A 17,198-nucleotide genomic window follows, 5' to 3' on the forward strand; every position below is an offset into this window, starting at 1 on the left:
ACAAGTCATTCACAATATTCATTTATTTACACACTGATTAAAGATTGATCACAGAGAATGACCACAAAACTGTGGTATCTTCTCCCGTAGAAACTGTAGGAAGCTGTGTTGCTCTGATCCCTGCCGGTTTGACTTGAAACAGAAATGAAATAACCATTTTGTAAATATTTTCAAATGTCAAATAAAGACTGCTACTGTGACCTACTGCACGATCTGAAACCCAAAATCGAAATGAAGAGGAAAAGGAAGCTTCCAGAAGGGGTGATTTTGCTTCACAGTAATGGCCACCGTCGTACGGCTGTGAAAACAATCCAGTGTATTAAGAATCTCTGTTGTGAGCTGCTGAAGCACCCACTGTGCAGAGCCTACCTGGCTCCAGGCCGGGGCTCAAGAACTCGCCGATTTCGAGTGTGAGCACCTGCAGTGTGGAGGGGAGCGAGGAAAATGTGCGTATACCGTTCGGTTGTGGCAACACGGGAGAAGCATCGGCTGTGAAACAGGAGAGGATCAGTTTCGAGCAGCGGTGCCCTCCGACAGTGGCAGTGGCGAGACGACATTCTGTCGCACCGATTCTTATCATTTTTACACGAAAACATTGCTTTGCAAAATGTTTAATGTATCACGAGATGCTGAATATTTGGAGGAAGTGCAATTTACAAAAGCGCGACGTGTCTTACCATGTTAAACAATAAGGAAATGGAAAATATGAAGAACCTGAGTGTGTATAAGAGGCTTAAAAACTTAAAAGGAAGCTCCCTGGAGAGGAAGAAGGAGGGGAAGAAAACTAGTACCATTTGGATGTGCTGCTTTTAGGAAAGCCCTTGCACCCCTTCACGAATGGTGACTTAAGGAAAGAATACTCGGTAGTTGCAGCCGAATACTTACTTGCGATGCAGATACGACAGATTTGTGTGGTGCCTTTATCAGTCGTGACAGTCACGTGTCCCATAGGCTATCTCTGATGATGTTCTCCATCTACATCGATACTCCGCAATCCACCTTACGGCACTCGGTTGAGGGTATCCAGTACCACTAGTAGCCATTTCCCGTCCTGTTCCACTCGCAGTGTAACGCCATTCGCCGCCTAGAACAGTCACACAGTCTTCGTCTTCTGTGCGACGGTCGACCGTTCTCTGTCCGTTGTCGCGGCAGACTGAAATGGCAGATTCGCAACAGAAGTGACGAACTCGTAACGCCATCTGGCATAATTTCTATGAACTGCACAAAGTTGAATGCACAATTTGAAAGCTTTGCCTGAATAGTATACTTGTAGGATCAAAGTTCAATCAGGTGACTTACCGTGCGTCACCTTGTATGTGGATTTACAGTGTCTGTTGAAAAAGTTCAGATACTGGTTTCATTCCTGGTACATTAGTGACAGCAGAGCAGTAACTACATATGCGACCTTAACTGGCAACTGTGACTGACAGCTCTGCATTTGACTAGCCAGTTGTGAGTAGGCAGTATTAAGTAGTGCGTCACAGGTGTATCACAAATTGCAAAGAGTGCAAAGAGTTTGTCCTGCACACCTCAACTTCCGAACAAAAGGACTAGGCGTGGACTTGTGCCGCAACTCGATTCGGATGCAAAATGGGGACAGTTCTTTCCTGGAAAAAAATCGTCACGGGTGACAAGACCCAGTTTTCTATGTGAGCCTACCACAGAAGTCGTAGTGCAGAAATTAATATGAAGGGCTAACAGTTTGACGACAGCCGACATTTGAGCCAGTGTGCTACAAGAATTGAATGACATCTTAAGCGAGAACTTTTCTGATGCTTTCACACAACCATTGTGCGTGTTGAACTCAAGTGAAGGGATACTGTGGAGGGATACTGTGTAGAACACCTGAAGCATTAAAACAATCATCTTTACTTTTCTGTATTTTTTATTAATCCAGTCTTGAAACTTTTTGGACTTACTGGCTTTTGAAGGGCAATGTGTAACACCATTTTACTTATCTGCTGTTTTGTTTTCTTTATAATGCTGTAAACACTCTCTCTTTTTTTTAAAATCATTTCATATCTTTGTGTTGTTATTTCTGCACAGTAATAGGCTTTATCTTTCTCTAGATACTGTAAAGCCTAAATAATTTACTTCTTTTTGTAGGACAGAAAACAGGAAAAAATAAATCGGAGTTTTATGTAGCAGTCTTCACTGATAATTTGAGCAGGCTGTGATGGTAAAATGCAGTTTGTACAAGGTTTTTGTGACATGAGCTATGTTGTAATTTCAGAAGGTGTTAAACTTCTCATTTGTATGTGAGAACTTGTCTTCATTAGTGGTATTTATTATTTGCTATGTTCCATACAAAATATGTAATTCTTTAATCATTTTTTAAGGCAGCATCTTTTGTCACAGGAATCTGAATATATTACTGTGAAGAAAGAGGAGCCGTTTCACAACGACGGGCGACACGGAGAGCCGGATCCCGCACAGGTAGTGAGGACCTCACATTCACAGATGGTTTTCTTTTAGTCATTATTTATTTCTCTATTTAACAATTATGAAAAAGATAGATTGCTACTCACCGAAAAGATGACGCATTGAGTTGTAGACAGACACAACGAAGAGACTGTTACGTACTGAGCTTTCAGCTAAAGCCTTCTTCAGAAAAGAAAGGAAAGGGAAACAAATATACATTCACACGAGCAGGCACACGTCATGAACACGACTGCTCTCTCTGTTGTTTTGAACAAAAGCAGCAGTCTGGAGTAGGACAGGGAAGTGGGAGGAATAGCAGGGTAAGGGTGTAGGGAGAGGGGTGGAACATATAGTGTCTAAAAGGTGGCAGGACAAAGTGCCAGGTGCAGTGTCGGGGAGGAGGGGGGGAGCAGAGATGGGAAAAGACCGATGGTTGTGTTAGCAGAGAGAAGAAACAGCGGGAGGGTACATGCATTGGGAGGAGGTGATAGGACAGAGGTGGGGGAGCCTCTCGGGTGGAGGGTAAGGTGACAGTAGGTTAAGTTAGGTTGAGGCCGGGATCATTCCTGGAGCAGAGAATGTATTGTTAAGATAACTCCCATCTGTGCAATCCAGGACATCTGGTGGTGGAGGGAAGGATTCAAATGGTCTGGGTTGTGAAGCAGCCATTGAAATCCACCAATCCAGCCTGTTTTGTTCAGCTGCACATAATGCCGAGGTGGTACCCTTTGCTAAGAGCAAGAGCTCAGTATTAACAGTATTTTCATTGTGCCCTGTGTGTGTGTGTGTGTGTGTGTGTGTGTGTGTGTGTGTTTACCTTTCTTTACGGAAGGAGGCTTTGGCCAAAAGCTCAGTATTAACAGTATTTTCATTGTGCCCAGCTGCAACTTGATGTATTGTCTTTATGGTGAGCAGCAATCTGTCCTTTTCATAACTATCCGTGTTCCAATCTATACTTTAGACTGTTTGATTTCACAGTTTAAGGTACGATTCCAGAGTGCCAACAAAACCTAGCATTGATCTTTAATCACACTTCAGCTGCACGTGTAGCTTGTTAGGCTCAAATCGAGATTATTCTGATCCACAGGAGAACATTACAGAGGTGATATAGAACTTGTACTGGAAGACACTTCAAACTAGATGCCAAGTATCGTGTGAAAGGCTACTCACAAAACTTGGAGAACCAGTGTTAACCCTTCCTGATCCACAGTCAGACTGTGTCCGACATTGTAACTTGTTGCTGTACACTGATGAACCGAAACATTGTGACAGTAGCCCACAGCAACACTGGATGCCACCTGGTGTGTTGTGGGCGAGTGACGCAGTAAGAAAAGTATGTAAGATGTGAGCTGCAAATGGGGAAATCCACTGAGGTAAGTGATTCGGATAAGGGGCTGACTATTATTACGCATAGCTCGTGGACGAGTATCTCGAAAATGCCGAAGCTGGTCGAATGTTCGTGTGCTATTGTCACGATCGTCTACAGAAAGAGGCCGGAGGACACTATAAGCCAAACGGTTTGGAGTCGACGACTTTTCACAGAATGTGGCGCTCGGAGGCACGTGTGCTCTGTAAAGTAGGATAGACAGTGATCTGCGGCATCTCTGCCGGAAGAAGAAAATGCCGGTGCACTTACAAGTTTTTGGGAGCACACAGTTCGTCGTACACCATTTAACGTGGAGCTCCATGGCAGAGCACGACATGTCGACCTGACGACACTGTCAGTTAAGATTGCAGCGGGCATGGGACCGTCAGGATACGACAGGCAATCAGTGGAAACCTGTCGGCTCTTTGCGTGAATCACATTTTTGCTACACTAGGTCGACAGCCGTCTTCACAAATACCGTCGTCGATTTGTACGGCAACTCGAAATGAGCGGCACACCACAGATGTGGGCTCGGGATGGTGGGAGCAGTATTACGCTACGAGAGACGTTCTCCTGCGCTTGTTCGGGCCTGTAGTACTAATCGAAGCCACACTGACTGTTGCGAACCATTTGCACCCGTACGTGCCCGATGTCTTCCCCGACAGCAGTGTCACTGTTCGGCACTCTAATTGTCTGTGTCTCAGAGCCACAACTGTGCTACAGTGATTTGAGGAGGACTATAGTGAACTCGTATTGGTGTCTCTGACCAAATTTGCCCGATGTAAGTCCTACTGAAACCATTTGGGTTGCTATCAGGTGCCATCACCACATACACAAATTGGTGGCCCATTAATTGCGTGAATTACATGACCTGTGCATAGACATCTAATGCCACAAACCTCCACAACCTACCGAGAAAATGTCGGGTCTGTGATGTGCAGAATCGGCGATGCATTTTGTTCGAAAGACAGACAGAGAAGCTATTAAGTAGGTGCTCGTAATGTTTTGACTCGTCAGAGTAGCTCTGATGTTGGACGATGTCTGACACATTTCCATTATTGTAAAATAAATAAGAGTTGAGCAGAATGCAGTGGATAGAAAAATTTGATTGGAAAGGATTAAGTGAGGAAAGTAGAAACACACTTCTGGCCCATTAATATTACTCCTGTAGTGACCAAGAAGATAAGAGTAGACACACAACAGTATACACACAGTCATTTCAAAAAATTAGTTAACCTCTACTCCATATACTACATTCACCAATAAATTATTTATTTACATCTTCAGTAGTAGTATAAATTAACAGTTAAAATCTGCTTTTGCTGCGATTAGTGTTAAGTGATACGACTGATGGCTTTCCAGTAAGAATACAAATATCCATTAATTAGTACCCCACGTTCAGTACAAATCACGGACAATATTTTTTTTTTATTTCACAGTTATTCGGTGTGTAAATAACGATAACAGGGAATAACAGAATTGTAGTACCTTTCCCCAACCAGCACCTGGGAAAGCGATCCATCGTGTTTGAAATATCGGTTTAGGGTTCTGGAACACCCACCGTACAAATGTGACACGGCTTCAGCTGAGTTCCACCTTCTCGATCTGACACGGCAGCACCTCTGGGAATGAAAGTTTTTGTCGTACGACGAAGTTGTGGAGGCAGTGTGAGAATGGATGTGCACGATGCCACAGAGCTACTTCTGGGATGGGTTTGGAAAACTTTGGAAAGGATGGCTGAACTGCATGGAGGTTAAGGGGGCTGAGAGAGCAATTGTTACATGCAGTGTTGTGTTCTCAATAACATATTGCCTTACTTAGTGAACCAGTACAAAAAGGAAAGTTCCTGTGGCACCGCAAGGAAGTGTATGAATACTCCGTGCCAAAAAGCATCCCTCAGTACCACGCTGTGCTTACATTTGGGCAAAAATCTCTCCACACCCCTCCCAAACTCCCACTATCGGCAGGAGCAGCGACGTAGTTCCCGTAAACGGCAGTCGTCTTCAGAAACTGGGCCCGCTGTTTTCTTGCGAGATACCTTATGAAACGTAGTTGAAGGGCAGTAGGTGGATTCCGTATTCCTAAATTTCCAGGAAACATTCGACACGGTGCCGCTCTGCAGACTTAACGGAGGTACGAAAGTGCGGAATAGTTTCCCAGATATGCGAGTTGCTCGAAGACTTCTCGAGCAAAAGAACCCGGCAGATTGTCGTGGAAGGTGTGTGTGTGTGAGAGGTGAGGGGATTGTCAGGAGTGCCCCAGAGAGCTGTGACGGTTCTTTGTACCCGTAAACACTCGTGCCGGGTAGGGTGAGCACCGACCTGCAGCTGTGTGTTGACGACACCGTAGTGTACAGCGGAGTGTCATTGTTGAGTGACTGTAGGAGGCTGCAGGATGATTTGGACAGTACTTCTGTTTGGTGTGATGAATGGCAGCTTGCTCTAAATGTGGAAGAATATAAGTTAATGAGGGTGAGTAGGAAATACAATTTTGTAATCTACAAATAGAGTATTAGCGTTTTCTGGTTGAAATACTCATATCAGTTAAATATCTAGGCACAGTGTTGCAGAGCGATACGAGATAGAATCGAAATTTGAGGTTGATGGTGTAGGTCAGTATGACCACACCGTAACACTACTTCCACAGAGTTTTACTGTTGGCTCTACATATGCTAGCAGATGATGTTTACCGGGCATTCACCGTACGCACACCCTGCCATTGCATCGCCACATTGTGTACTGTGATTCGTCACTCCACACAACAGTTTTTCACTGTTCAATCGTCCAATGTCGATTCTCCTTACACCGAGCGAGGCGTCGTTTTGCTTTTACCGGCGTGATATGTGGCTTATGAGGAGCTTATTGACTGTGAAATCCTAGTTTTCTCACCTCCTGCCGAACTGTCATATTTCTTGCAGTGGATCCTGATGCAATTTGAAATTCCTATGTGATGATCTTGGATAAATGTCTGCCTATTACACATTATGACCCTCTTTGACTGTTGCGGTCTCTGTCAGGCAAAAAACGAGGTCAGCCTGTACGCTTTTGTGTTGTACATGTCCCTTTTCACTATCATACCCATTTCACTATCACATCCGAAACAGTGGACCTAGGGAAGTTTAGGAGTGTGGAAATCTCACGTACAGACGTATGACACAAGTGACACCCAATCACCTGACCACGTTCGAAGTCGGTGAGTTCCACGGAGCGCCCCATTCTGCTCTCCCACGATGTCTAATGACTACTGAGGTCGCTGATGTGGAGTACCTGGCAGTAGGTGCCAGTACAGTGCACCTAATATGAAAAACTTATATTTTTGGGGATGTCTGGACACTTTTGATCACATACCGTATTTACTCAAATCTAAGCCGCCCTTTTTTTTCCGGTTTTTGTAATCCAAAAAACCGCCTGCGGCTTAGAATCGAGTGCAAAGTAAGTGGCAGTTCTGAAAAATGTTGGTAGGTGCCGCCACAACTAACTTCTGCCTTCGAATATATGTAGCGCTACACAGGCATGCTTTGCAGGCACAAAGATAAATACTTTAATATGAACACGACCTGTGTTCAACGTCAGCCTGCAATAACCACTCACAGTCGGCAGATGACAGCACTACCCGTGGAGGGCGTGTAAAGTGTGTCAGTTGGCATTTTCGAAATGGCTAAGTTGGTAAACCATTTGTGTGCTGACCAGGTTAAAGCGTGCTGTGCACGGTAAGATGGCGCTACTGAAAACCAGTGCTGAGGCAGCTGTGACACACCATTGGCCACAGATGACGGGGGTGTACTTTGGCTGCGGAGGTGTCTTCAGGTGAATAGACGTGTGACTGTTGAGCAGCTGACTGCCCAGTTGAACCGAGGGGCTACCAATTGTGTCGTGCGCAGCTCACCGTCTAGTGGCTAGCGTTGCTACCTCTGGATCACAGGGTCCCGGGTTCGATTCCTGGTCAGGTTGGGGATTTTCTCTGCCTGGGGCCTGAGTTTTTGTGTTGTCCCCGTCACTTCATCATCATCATCATCATCATCATCATCATCATCATATAGTGGTTAATAAAACAGAAAAAGGAAAAGAAAAGAAAAGGTTGAAAATGTGGGAAGAAATCGTGAGTAAAAAGGGGTTTTTTAAAATCGTTAATGACCGTGAAAAAAGGGAAAGAATGAAATGCAAATCGGACTTTGTATTACAGAAAAGTTGTCAGACTTCGTGATTCGGAAAAGCTATTGTTGGGGTGGTCCTTGTGGCATTTCTGAGCAAAAGTAACAAATTTCCACTACAAAAATTGTTTGAAAAAAGACAGAGAATAACAAATGTGACTAACGGGGGGAAATGGCGTAGATAAGAGTTCATCCTTTACCACGTTAACACGTCTTCTTTTTGTGCGTCGTCCAGGTCTTCAAAAATCTCCTACTTCATTTCTGCGTGAAAAGTCTGCTCCGAAATGTTGCAATAAGTTTCATCGTCCAGGAATTTCTAATGTATACAAAAAGTGTCTCGATATTAAATGCAATTTATTTTACGTCACTTCCCTCCTCCAAATGTCATAACAACTTCCACAATATGTCTACACATTAATAATTTTTTTTCGTCTTTATCAGATGACGTCTGCATTAAGCTTCTGCTCTCGAGAGGCAATAAAGAAACGGATAGAAAAAAAAGAGTTACAATTTTAGTATTTTCTCTGCCGTCGAGCGCTCATACCGCTGCGGCGGTATAATTTACATCTGAGGGAACGAGTGTAGCGCGGCGAAATTCAAAGTCCCACTACAATCATCCTCATCATCATCATTTGTGAGAGTGACTAGATTGGATTGTGAAAAAAAAAAATGGACTGTGTGAAAATTGGGACTTTGTACACACGCTGATGACTGCGCAGTTGAGCGCCCCACAAACCAGACGTCATAATCGACACAAACAGTGTCTCCTCAATGACCGTTTATCAAATGTTGCCACGTGTGGGCCTCCACAAAAGGCACCTGGTCTTCAGAATGTTCTCGTGGTGTTCCCTACGGGGTCTCATCGTTCGGGAAGACAGAATGGATTGACACGAGTATGTGTCTATCCTGGGGCCTTGTCCACTCCTTCATGCAGTCTGTTTTTCCTTGGCACAATCGCATCTACCTGCAGGAAAATATATTGTGTCACACAGCTTACAGTGTATGTGTGTGGCTCAGAGAGCACCGGGATAAGTTTAGTGTATTTGTCTGGCCACCAAACTCCCCAGATTTAAACCCAATCGAGAATCGGGAGGACTGTCTGAATCGGGCTGTTTGCACCGTGGATCCCAAGTCGAGAGACCCGACGCAACTGGGCACGACACGGGAGTCGGCAGCGGCGCACGGCCCCGTCGCCACCCTCCAGAACCTCGTCGACCCTTCCCGCATTTCTCTCAGTAGTTCACGCTGCAGGAGGAGGTCGCGTTAATGTGACTGGACAGTGCATATGCACAGTGTCTCAGTGTTGTATAGCATAAAACATTTATTATTTCAGATATTAGGCCTCTAGGCATAGTGAACGCATTATTGTGGCTGAGATAGACACGAAGCCCACGCCTACCACACTAGTACAAGTTTATATGCCAACTAGCTGTGCAGATGACTAAGAGATAAAAGAAACTATTCAGATAGTGAAGGGAGATGAAAATTTAATAGTCATGGGTGACTGGAATTCGAGAGTAGGAAAACGGAGAGAAGGAAACATAGTAGGTGAATATGGATTGGGGGTAAGAAACGAAAGAGGAAGCCGTCTGGTAGAATTTTGCACAGAGCATAATCATAGGTAACACTTGGTTCAAGAATCATAAAAGAAGGTTGTATACATGGATGAATCCTGGAGATACTAAAAGGTATCTCATAGATTATGTAATGGTAAGACAGAGATTTAGGAACCAGGTTTTAAATTGTAGGACATTTCCAGGGGCAGATGTGGACTCTGACCACAATCTATTGGTTACGAACTGTAGATTAAAACTGAAGAAATTGCAAAAAGGTGGGAATTTAAGAAGATGGGACCTGGATAAACTGACTAAACCAGAGGTTGTACAAAGTTTCAGGGACAGCATAAGGGAACAATTGACAGGAATGGGGGAAAGAAATACAGCAGAAGACGAATGGGTAGCTCTGAGGGATGAAGTAGTGAAGGCAGCAGAGGATAAAGTAGGTAAAAAGACGAGGGCTGGTAGAAATCCTTGGGTAACAGAAGAAATATTGAATTTAATTGATGAAAGGAGAAAATATAAAAATGCAGTAAATGAAGCAGGCAAAAAGGAATACAAACGTCTCAAAAATGAGATCGACAGGAAGTGCAAAATGGCTAAGCAGGGATGGCTAGAGGATAAATGTAAGGATGTAGAGGCTTATCTCACTAGGGGTAAGATAGATATTGCCTACAGGAAAATTAAAGAGACTTTTAGAGAAAAGAGAACCACTTGTATGAATATCAAGAGCTGAGACGGAAACCCAGTTCTAAGTAAAGAAGAGAAAGCAGAAAGGTGGAAGAAGTATATAGAGGGTCTGTACAAGGGTGATGTACTTGAGGACACTAGTTTGGAAACGGAAGACGATGTAGGTGATAGCCTTGGCAGAGCCAGCCCTGACAAAACATTACCATCTGGTGAGCAAGATGTATGAGACAGGCGAAATACCTGAGACTTCAAGAAGAATATAATTATTCCAATTCCTAAGAAAGCAGGTGTTGACAGATGTGAAAATTACCCGACTATCAGTTTAATAAGTCACTGCTGCAAAATACTAACGCGAATTCCTTACAGACGTGTGGAAAAACTGGTAGAAGCCGACCTCGGGGAAGATCAGTTTGGATTCCCTAGAAATACTGGAACACATGGTGCAATACTGACCCTACGACTTATCTTAGAAGAAAGATTAAGGAAAGCCAAACCTACATTTCTAGCATTTGTCGACTTAGAGAAAGCTTTCGACAATGTTGACTGGAATGCTCTCTTTCAAATTCTGAAGGTGGCAGGGCTAAAATACAGGGAGCAAAAGGCTATTTACAATTTGTACCGAAACCAGATGGCAGTTATAAGAGTGGAGGGACATGAAACGGAAGCAGTGGTTGGGAAGGGAGCGAGACAGGGTTGTAGCCTCTCCCTGATGTTATTCAATCTGTATATTGAACAAGCAGTGAAGGAAACAAACGAAAAATTCGGAGTAGGCATTAAAATCCACGGAGAAGAAATAAAAAACTTTGAGGTTCGCCGATGACATTGTAATTATGTCAGAGACGGCAGAGGACCTGGAAGAGCAGCTGGACGGAATGGGCAGTGTCTTGAATGGAGGGTATAAGATGAACATCAACAAAAGCAAAGCAAGGATAATGGAATGTAGTCGAATTAAGTTGGGTGATGCTGAAGGAATTAGATTAGGAAATGAGACACTTGAAGTAGTAAAGGAGTTTTGCTATTTGGGGAGCAGAATAACTGATGATGGTCGAAGTAGAGAGGATATAAAATGTAGACTGGCAATGACAAGGAAAGCGTTTCTGAAGAAGAGAAATTTGTTAACATCGAATATAGATTTAATTGTCAGGAAGTCGTTTCTGAAAGTATTTGTGTGGAGTGTGGCCATGTATGGAAGGGAAATGTGCACGATAAATAGTTTGGACAAGAAGAGAATAGAAGCTTTCGAAATGTGGTGCTACAGAAGAATGCTGAAGATTAGATGGGTAGATCACATAACTAATGAGGAGCTATTGAATAGAATTGCGGAAAAGAGAAATTTGTGGCGCAACTTGACTAGAAGAAGAGATCAGTTGGTAGGACATGTTCAGAGGCATCAAGGGATCACCAATTTAGTATTGGAAGGTAGCGTGGAGGGTAAAAATCGTAGAGGGAGACCAAGAGATGAATACACTAAACGGATTCAGAAGGATGTGGGTTGCAGTGGGTACTGGGAGATGAAGAAGCTTGCACAGGATAGAGTAGCATGGAGAGCTGCATCAAACCAGCCTCAGGACTGAAGACCACAACAACAGGCCTCTTTTTATGGGGGAAAAAATATTCCTCATGGAACCTTTTCCTTGTGTCAAAGGGAAATAATAAATAAAAATTACGAATGCACAAAAGAACAAGATCCACCATTATAAACAGAACTTCAGATGTTAGTAGATGCAATCAGTGTCCTCTGGCGATGTTATTGTCACTCTTCTGTTCCTGAGAATTCTTGACTGTGTGGTCGAGTTCTGTTTACAGTCTTCGTGTGAAATGCGTTGTGGAATATTTTTTGTTTTCTTATGTTCTGTTCTGTGACATCCAGTGTACTGGGTACAAGTGAAGAATTCGAGGAAAGTTTTCCCTTACGTTTTGAGTCTTAGGAATTAAAATGAGTTTCTTCACTAATAATTTGATCAATCTGTGATGGTAAAATATAATTTGCACAAAATTTCTGTGATGTTTGCTACATTGGGAGTTCAAAAGATACTAACTTTTTGTTTATATGTCAGAGCTTGTCTTCACTGTTCCCGGTATTTGTTACTTGTTACATTGCTTACATAGCAAATAATGTAGAACTTGGATCATTTTTTATTGAGACATCTTATGCCACAGGAAGCTGAGCATTTTGTCGTCCCTAAAGAGGAACCCTTTGACCACAGGGTGCAACCTGGAGAGCTGGGCACCCCACAGGTAGGAGGAGCCTCACACTCTGAGATAATTTTCTTGTTTTCATCCTCATTGTTATTTAATTCTCTTTTTAATTTACAGTACTATGGTGCTAACAAAACCTGACACTGGTCTTTAATCATGCTTTACTCTCAAGTGTAACTTTTTAGGCATGACACAAGGTTATTTTGAGCCACAGAGGAACATTACAAAGATGTTAAAAAACCTAAACTGGCAGACACATGAAGATAGATGCCACCTATTCCATAAAAGGCTGCTCACAAAATTTCAAGAACCACTACTAAGTGAGGAAACTATTTATATACTTCAGCTCATTAATGCATTATGCACCAAGACAAGATTTGACTAATGGTCTTGCTTATGAGCTGGATGAAAATCAAATCAAAATTTTAGTTCAAAGAAATATTGCAATATCCACGCCATAATATTGTGGTTCTTGCAAATTATTAAAGGTTTTGGAGCAGCAAATGGTGCGAAACTAATTATTTACGTATATTAACGCATTTGAGGTGATATTGGTGGTTATATTGAAAGTTTGCTACATTAGTTGTTATATTAAATATAGAAACCGCTATCTTGCATACTTCCCACGAATTTGCGTACTTAAAGATTGGGGCTGCAGCCTGGATAGTCTTGGCTCTGATTTGGTAGTTACAGCTATGCCTTTAAAAATGTAAGGTCCAGACTATCTAACCTTGGCCTAATGAAAAACAATGCCCTGTATTGAATTATTGCAGAAGGAAGAAGTGCTGCAGGATGCACCCTGGGTCAGAGGTGGGGATGTAAAGTTACCATTAAAATACTCTAACAATAGTCAAAGCGCGAGCTAAGAAACAAATTTAATTTAAATGCACAGTGTAATAGGCAGAGTACGGAAAATACAGGACAAAAGGCTGTTAAAACAAAACACAAACACGTGGTGATATTGAACGAAGAAAGTGCCATACAAATGGGAATTTTGTTATAAATTGGTTTGAATTGCACTGAATTTATTTCAAAGATAACAGATGTGAAAACTGAAGGCTCTTAAACATGACTGCTAACATGTGATGGTAATGAAGTGGAAGCAAGTGCCAAACAACGGAAGGCACCGAATAAAGGCCAAGTCACATTGGCTGCCACATCATTTCCTGTCAAAACATTCAGAAATGCATTTCAAATGCTGGCAATACAAGAAACAATTATAGTAACAAAACAAGGTAATAATTTTCACATAATCACATTCAATATGCAATAGACACTACACTCAAATTGAGCATAGGGTAAATGTTTCACAGGTATAAAATATGGTCAATAATTTCAGTGCCCATTCCTTTGTAGCTCATTGAGGACATTTTTTCTACTGGGATGAACCAGTATCTAAAAGAGGACCAGATGAAGTAGCAAATTGTATAAAGATATATTTTGAAAACAATGACATCAAAGATGAAGTAGTAATAACGTATTTGGGCAGTTGTTGCAGACAAAACGAGAACTGGATGTTAGTGGGATTTTGGTTGTACGCGTTGAAGTCGGTTCATTTCAAATGCATTGAACACAGCTCTCTTCAGGTTGTACACAGCATGCTACCCAGAGAGTATTATGCACCATGACAAGATCTGGCTAATTAAAACTAATGGTCTTGCTTATGAGCTAGATGAAAATCAAATCAAAATTTTAGTTCAAAGAAATGTTGCAAGTTCTTAAAACATTCAAAAACAGAAAGTCATTCCAGTTAACACAAATTACTCGAAGCTTTTTCTACAGTTTCTCTGCACTGAAAGATTTGTTTTGCAAACCTGAAAGAGTGCGTAATGAACAGAAGTTCTGTATAGCAAAGTGTCTGAGACTAGTATTTTGTGTCGACCTGCAACAACCTACTCTGACATTGTTTTGTGATATGTACAATGACTGTGAGGAATTGGTTTTCCTATTGAAACGTGAAAGGCCTTCGAGGAGTAAGTCATTAACGGACGTATTTGAAACAAAATAGGGTGGTCCACTTTCTCTTAAAGACAACAAATTAAAAGACATTCTTTCCTGTTTGACAATATTGTAAAAGAATAGTTGCTACTCACCATACAGCGGAGATGCTGACTTGCAGAAATGCACCACAAAATGACTGTCACAAAATAAGCTTTCGGTCAACAAGGCCTTTGTCAAAACACACACACACACACACACACACACACACACACACACACAGAGTGCAAATGCGATTCAAATACCACAGTGCCTGGCAGCTGCAGCCGTACTACAAGCACCGCAGCAGTGCATGATGGGAGAGGCAACTGGGTGGGGGTAAGGAGGAGGCTGGGGTGGAGAGGGGAGATGTGGCAGGGTAGGGGTGGGGGACGGTGAGTGCTGCTGTGGAGCGTGCGGGGACGAGGTGGAGAGAGGGTGGGGCAGCTAGGTGCAGTCAAATGGTTAGACGGTGATGTGGGGCAGGGGTGGGGGGGGAGCAGTGGAAAAGGAGAGAAGAAAAAAGTGTGTGGGTGGAATAGATGGCTGTATGGTGCTTAAATGGAAACAGGGAAGGGGCTGATGGGAGAGGACAATGACTAACAAAGGTTGAGGTCAGAAGGGTTACGGGAACATAGGATATATTGCAGGGAGGGTTCCCACCTGCCCTGTTCAGAAAAGCTGGTGTCGGTGGGTAGGATCCGTATGGCACAGGCTGTGAAGCAGTCGTTGAGATGAAGAACATCGTGTTGGGTGGTGTGCTCACAAGGGAACCTCCCCATCGCACTCCCCTCAGATTTAGTTATAAGTTGGTACAGTGGATAGGCTTTGATAAACGGAACACAGATCAATCGAGAAAACAGGAAGAAGTTGTGTCGAACTATGATAAAAATAAGCAAAATATACAAACTTAGTAGTCCATTGCAAGATAGGCAACATCAAGGAGAGTCTGAGCTCAGGAGCGCCGTGGTCCCGTAGTTAGCGTGACCAGTTGCGGAACGAAAGGTCTTTGGTTCAAGTCTCCCTTGAGTGAAAATTTTTATTTTCAGACAATTATTATCTGTCCGTCCGTCTGTCCGATGCGAGGTAACTGCACTGTAGTATGGGGACGCTACACCTAAACAAACATCGGAACACACGACGTCAGTCGACTACAGCGCACGGAAGAGAGAGTATTCCTGCTAACGAGGCTCCCTGGCTGGCAATTGACTGTTCGCTACTTTGGACGAGAGTTCATTAAATATGGGAGATGTATTCCGTGGGCAGTATCAATCCAGCAAATATAGCGGACAGACGGACAGATACTTATTGTTTGAAAATAAAAAATTAAACTTTTCACTCAAGGGATGACTTGAACCGAGGACCTCTTGCTCCGCAGCTGCTCACGCTAACCACAGGATCACGGCACTCCTGAGCTCGTATCATCCTTGATGTTGCATATCTTGCACGTGGACTACTCAGTTTGTATATTTTGCTTATTTTTTTCATAGTTCCACACAACTTCTTCCTGTTTTCTCGATTGATCTGTTTTCAGTTTTTCAAGGCCTATCCACTGTGTCAATTTATAACTGAATCTGAGGGGGGTGCGATGGGGAGGTTCCCTTGTCAGTAACAGGGTGGTCCAGTTGTTTCTTGGCCAAAGTTTGTCGATGGCTATTCGTGTGGACAGACAACTTGTTGCTTGTCATGCCCAAATAGAATGCAGCACAGTGGTTGCGGTTGCAGCTTAGTGTGTAGATCAAGTGATTGTTTTCACACGTAGCCCTGCCCTCGATGGGATAGGCGATGTTCGTGACCGGACTGATGTAGGTGGTGGTGGGAGGATGTATGGGACAGGTCTTGCATCTAGGTCTATTACAGGCGAATGAGCCACTAGGTAAGGGATTGTGAGCAGGGGTTGTGTAAGGATGGACGAGTATATTGTGTAGGTTCAATGGACGGCGGAAGCCACGGTAGGATGGGTGGGAAGGATAGTGGGCAGGACATTTCTCATTTCAGGGCACAACGAGAGGTAGTTAAATGCTGGCTGAGAATGTAATTTATTTGCTCCTGTCCTGGGTGGTACTGAGTTACTAGAGGAATGCTTCTCTGTGGCCGGACGGTGGGACTTTGGGAGGTGGTGGGAGACTGGAAAGATAAGGCACGGGAGAATTGTTTTTGTACAAGGATGGGAGGAAAATTATGGTCCGTGAAGGCTTCAGTGAGACCCTCGGTATATTTAGAGAAGGACTGCTCGTCGCTGCAGATGTGACGATCGTGGGTGGCTGGGCTGTACGGAAGGGACTTCTCGGTATGGGACGGGTGGCAGCTGTCGAAGTGGAGGTATTGCTGATGGTTAGTAGTTTGATATGGACAGAGGTACTGATGTAGCCATCTCTGAGGTAGAGGTCAACATCTAGGAAGGTGGCTTGTTGGGTTGAGTAGGACCAAGTGAAGCAAATGGGGGAGAAGTTGTTGAGGTTCTGAAGGAATGTGAATAAGGTGTCCTCATCTTCAATCCAGATAGCAAAGATGTCATCAATGAATCTGAACCAGGTGAGGGGTTTAGGATTCTGGGTTTTAGGAAGGATTCCTCTAGACGGCCCACGAATAGATTAGCACAGGATGGTGCCGTGCAGTTGCCCATAGCCATACCACAGATTTGTTTGTAGGTAATGCCTTCAAAGGAGAAGTAATTGTTGGTGAGGATACAATTGGTCACGGAGACTAGGAAGGAGGGTTTGGAATCTGTCGGGCATTGGCAAAATTAGTCTCGAATAGTGGCAAGACGACGGGCATTAGGGATGTTAGTGTACAGGGAGGTGGCATCAATAGTGACGAGCAGGGCACCGAGTGCTAA

At 43.4% G+C, this 17,198-nt stretch overlaps 1 protein-coding gene across 5 annotated transcripts in view; it reads left to right on the forward strand.

The window, feature by feature from the left end:
- LOC126426776 (uncharacterized) overlaps window positions 1-17,198 on the forward strand; it is a 156,069-nt gene that overhangs the window by 105,633 nt on the left and 33,238 nt on the right. For 3 of the 5 annotated variants that reach the window (XM_050088771.1, XM_050088768.1, XM_050088770.1), the window contains 2 exons: window positions 2,359-2,436; window positions 12,344-12,421. In XM_050088771.1, coding sequence (XP_049944728.1) covers window positions 2,359-2,436; window positions 12,344-12,421 — 156 coding nt within the window. The remainder of the gene's footprint in view (window positions 1-2,358; window positions 2,437-12,343; window positions 12,422-17,198) is intronic. The other 2 variants (XM_050088772.1, XM_050088769.1) reach the window with 1 other exon arrangement.

This window comes from Schistocerca serialis, chromosome 11, assembly GCF_023864345.2.
Source record: "Schistocerca serialis cubense isolate TAMUIC-IGC-003099 chromosome 11, iqSchSeri2.2, whole genome shotgun sequence".
NCBI classification, from domain to species: domain Eukaryota; kingdom Metazoa; phylum Arthropoda; class Insecta; order Orthoptera; family Acrididae; genus Schistocerca; species Schistocerca serialis.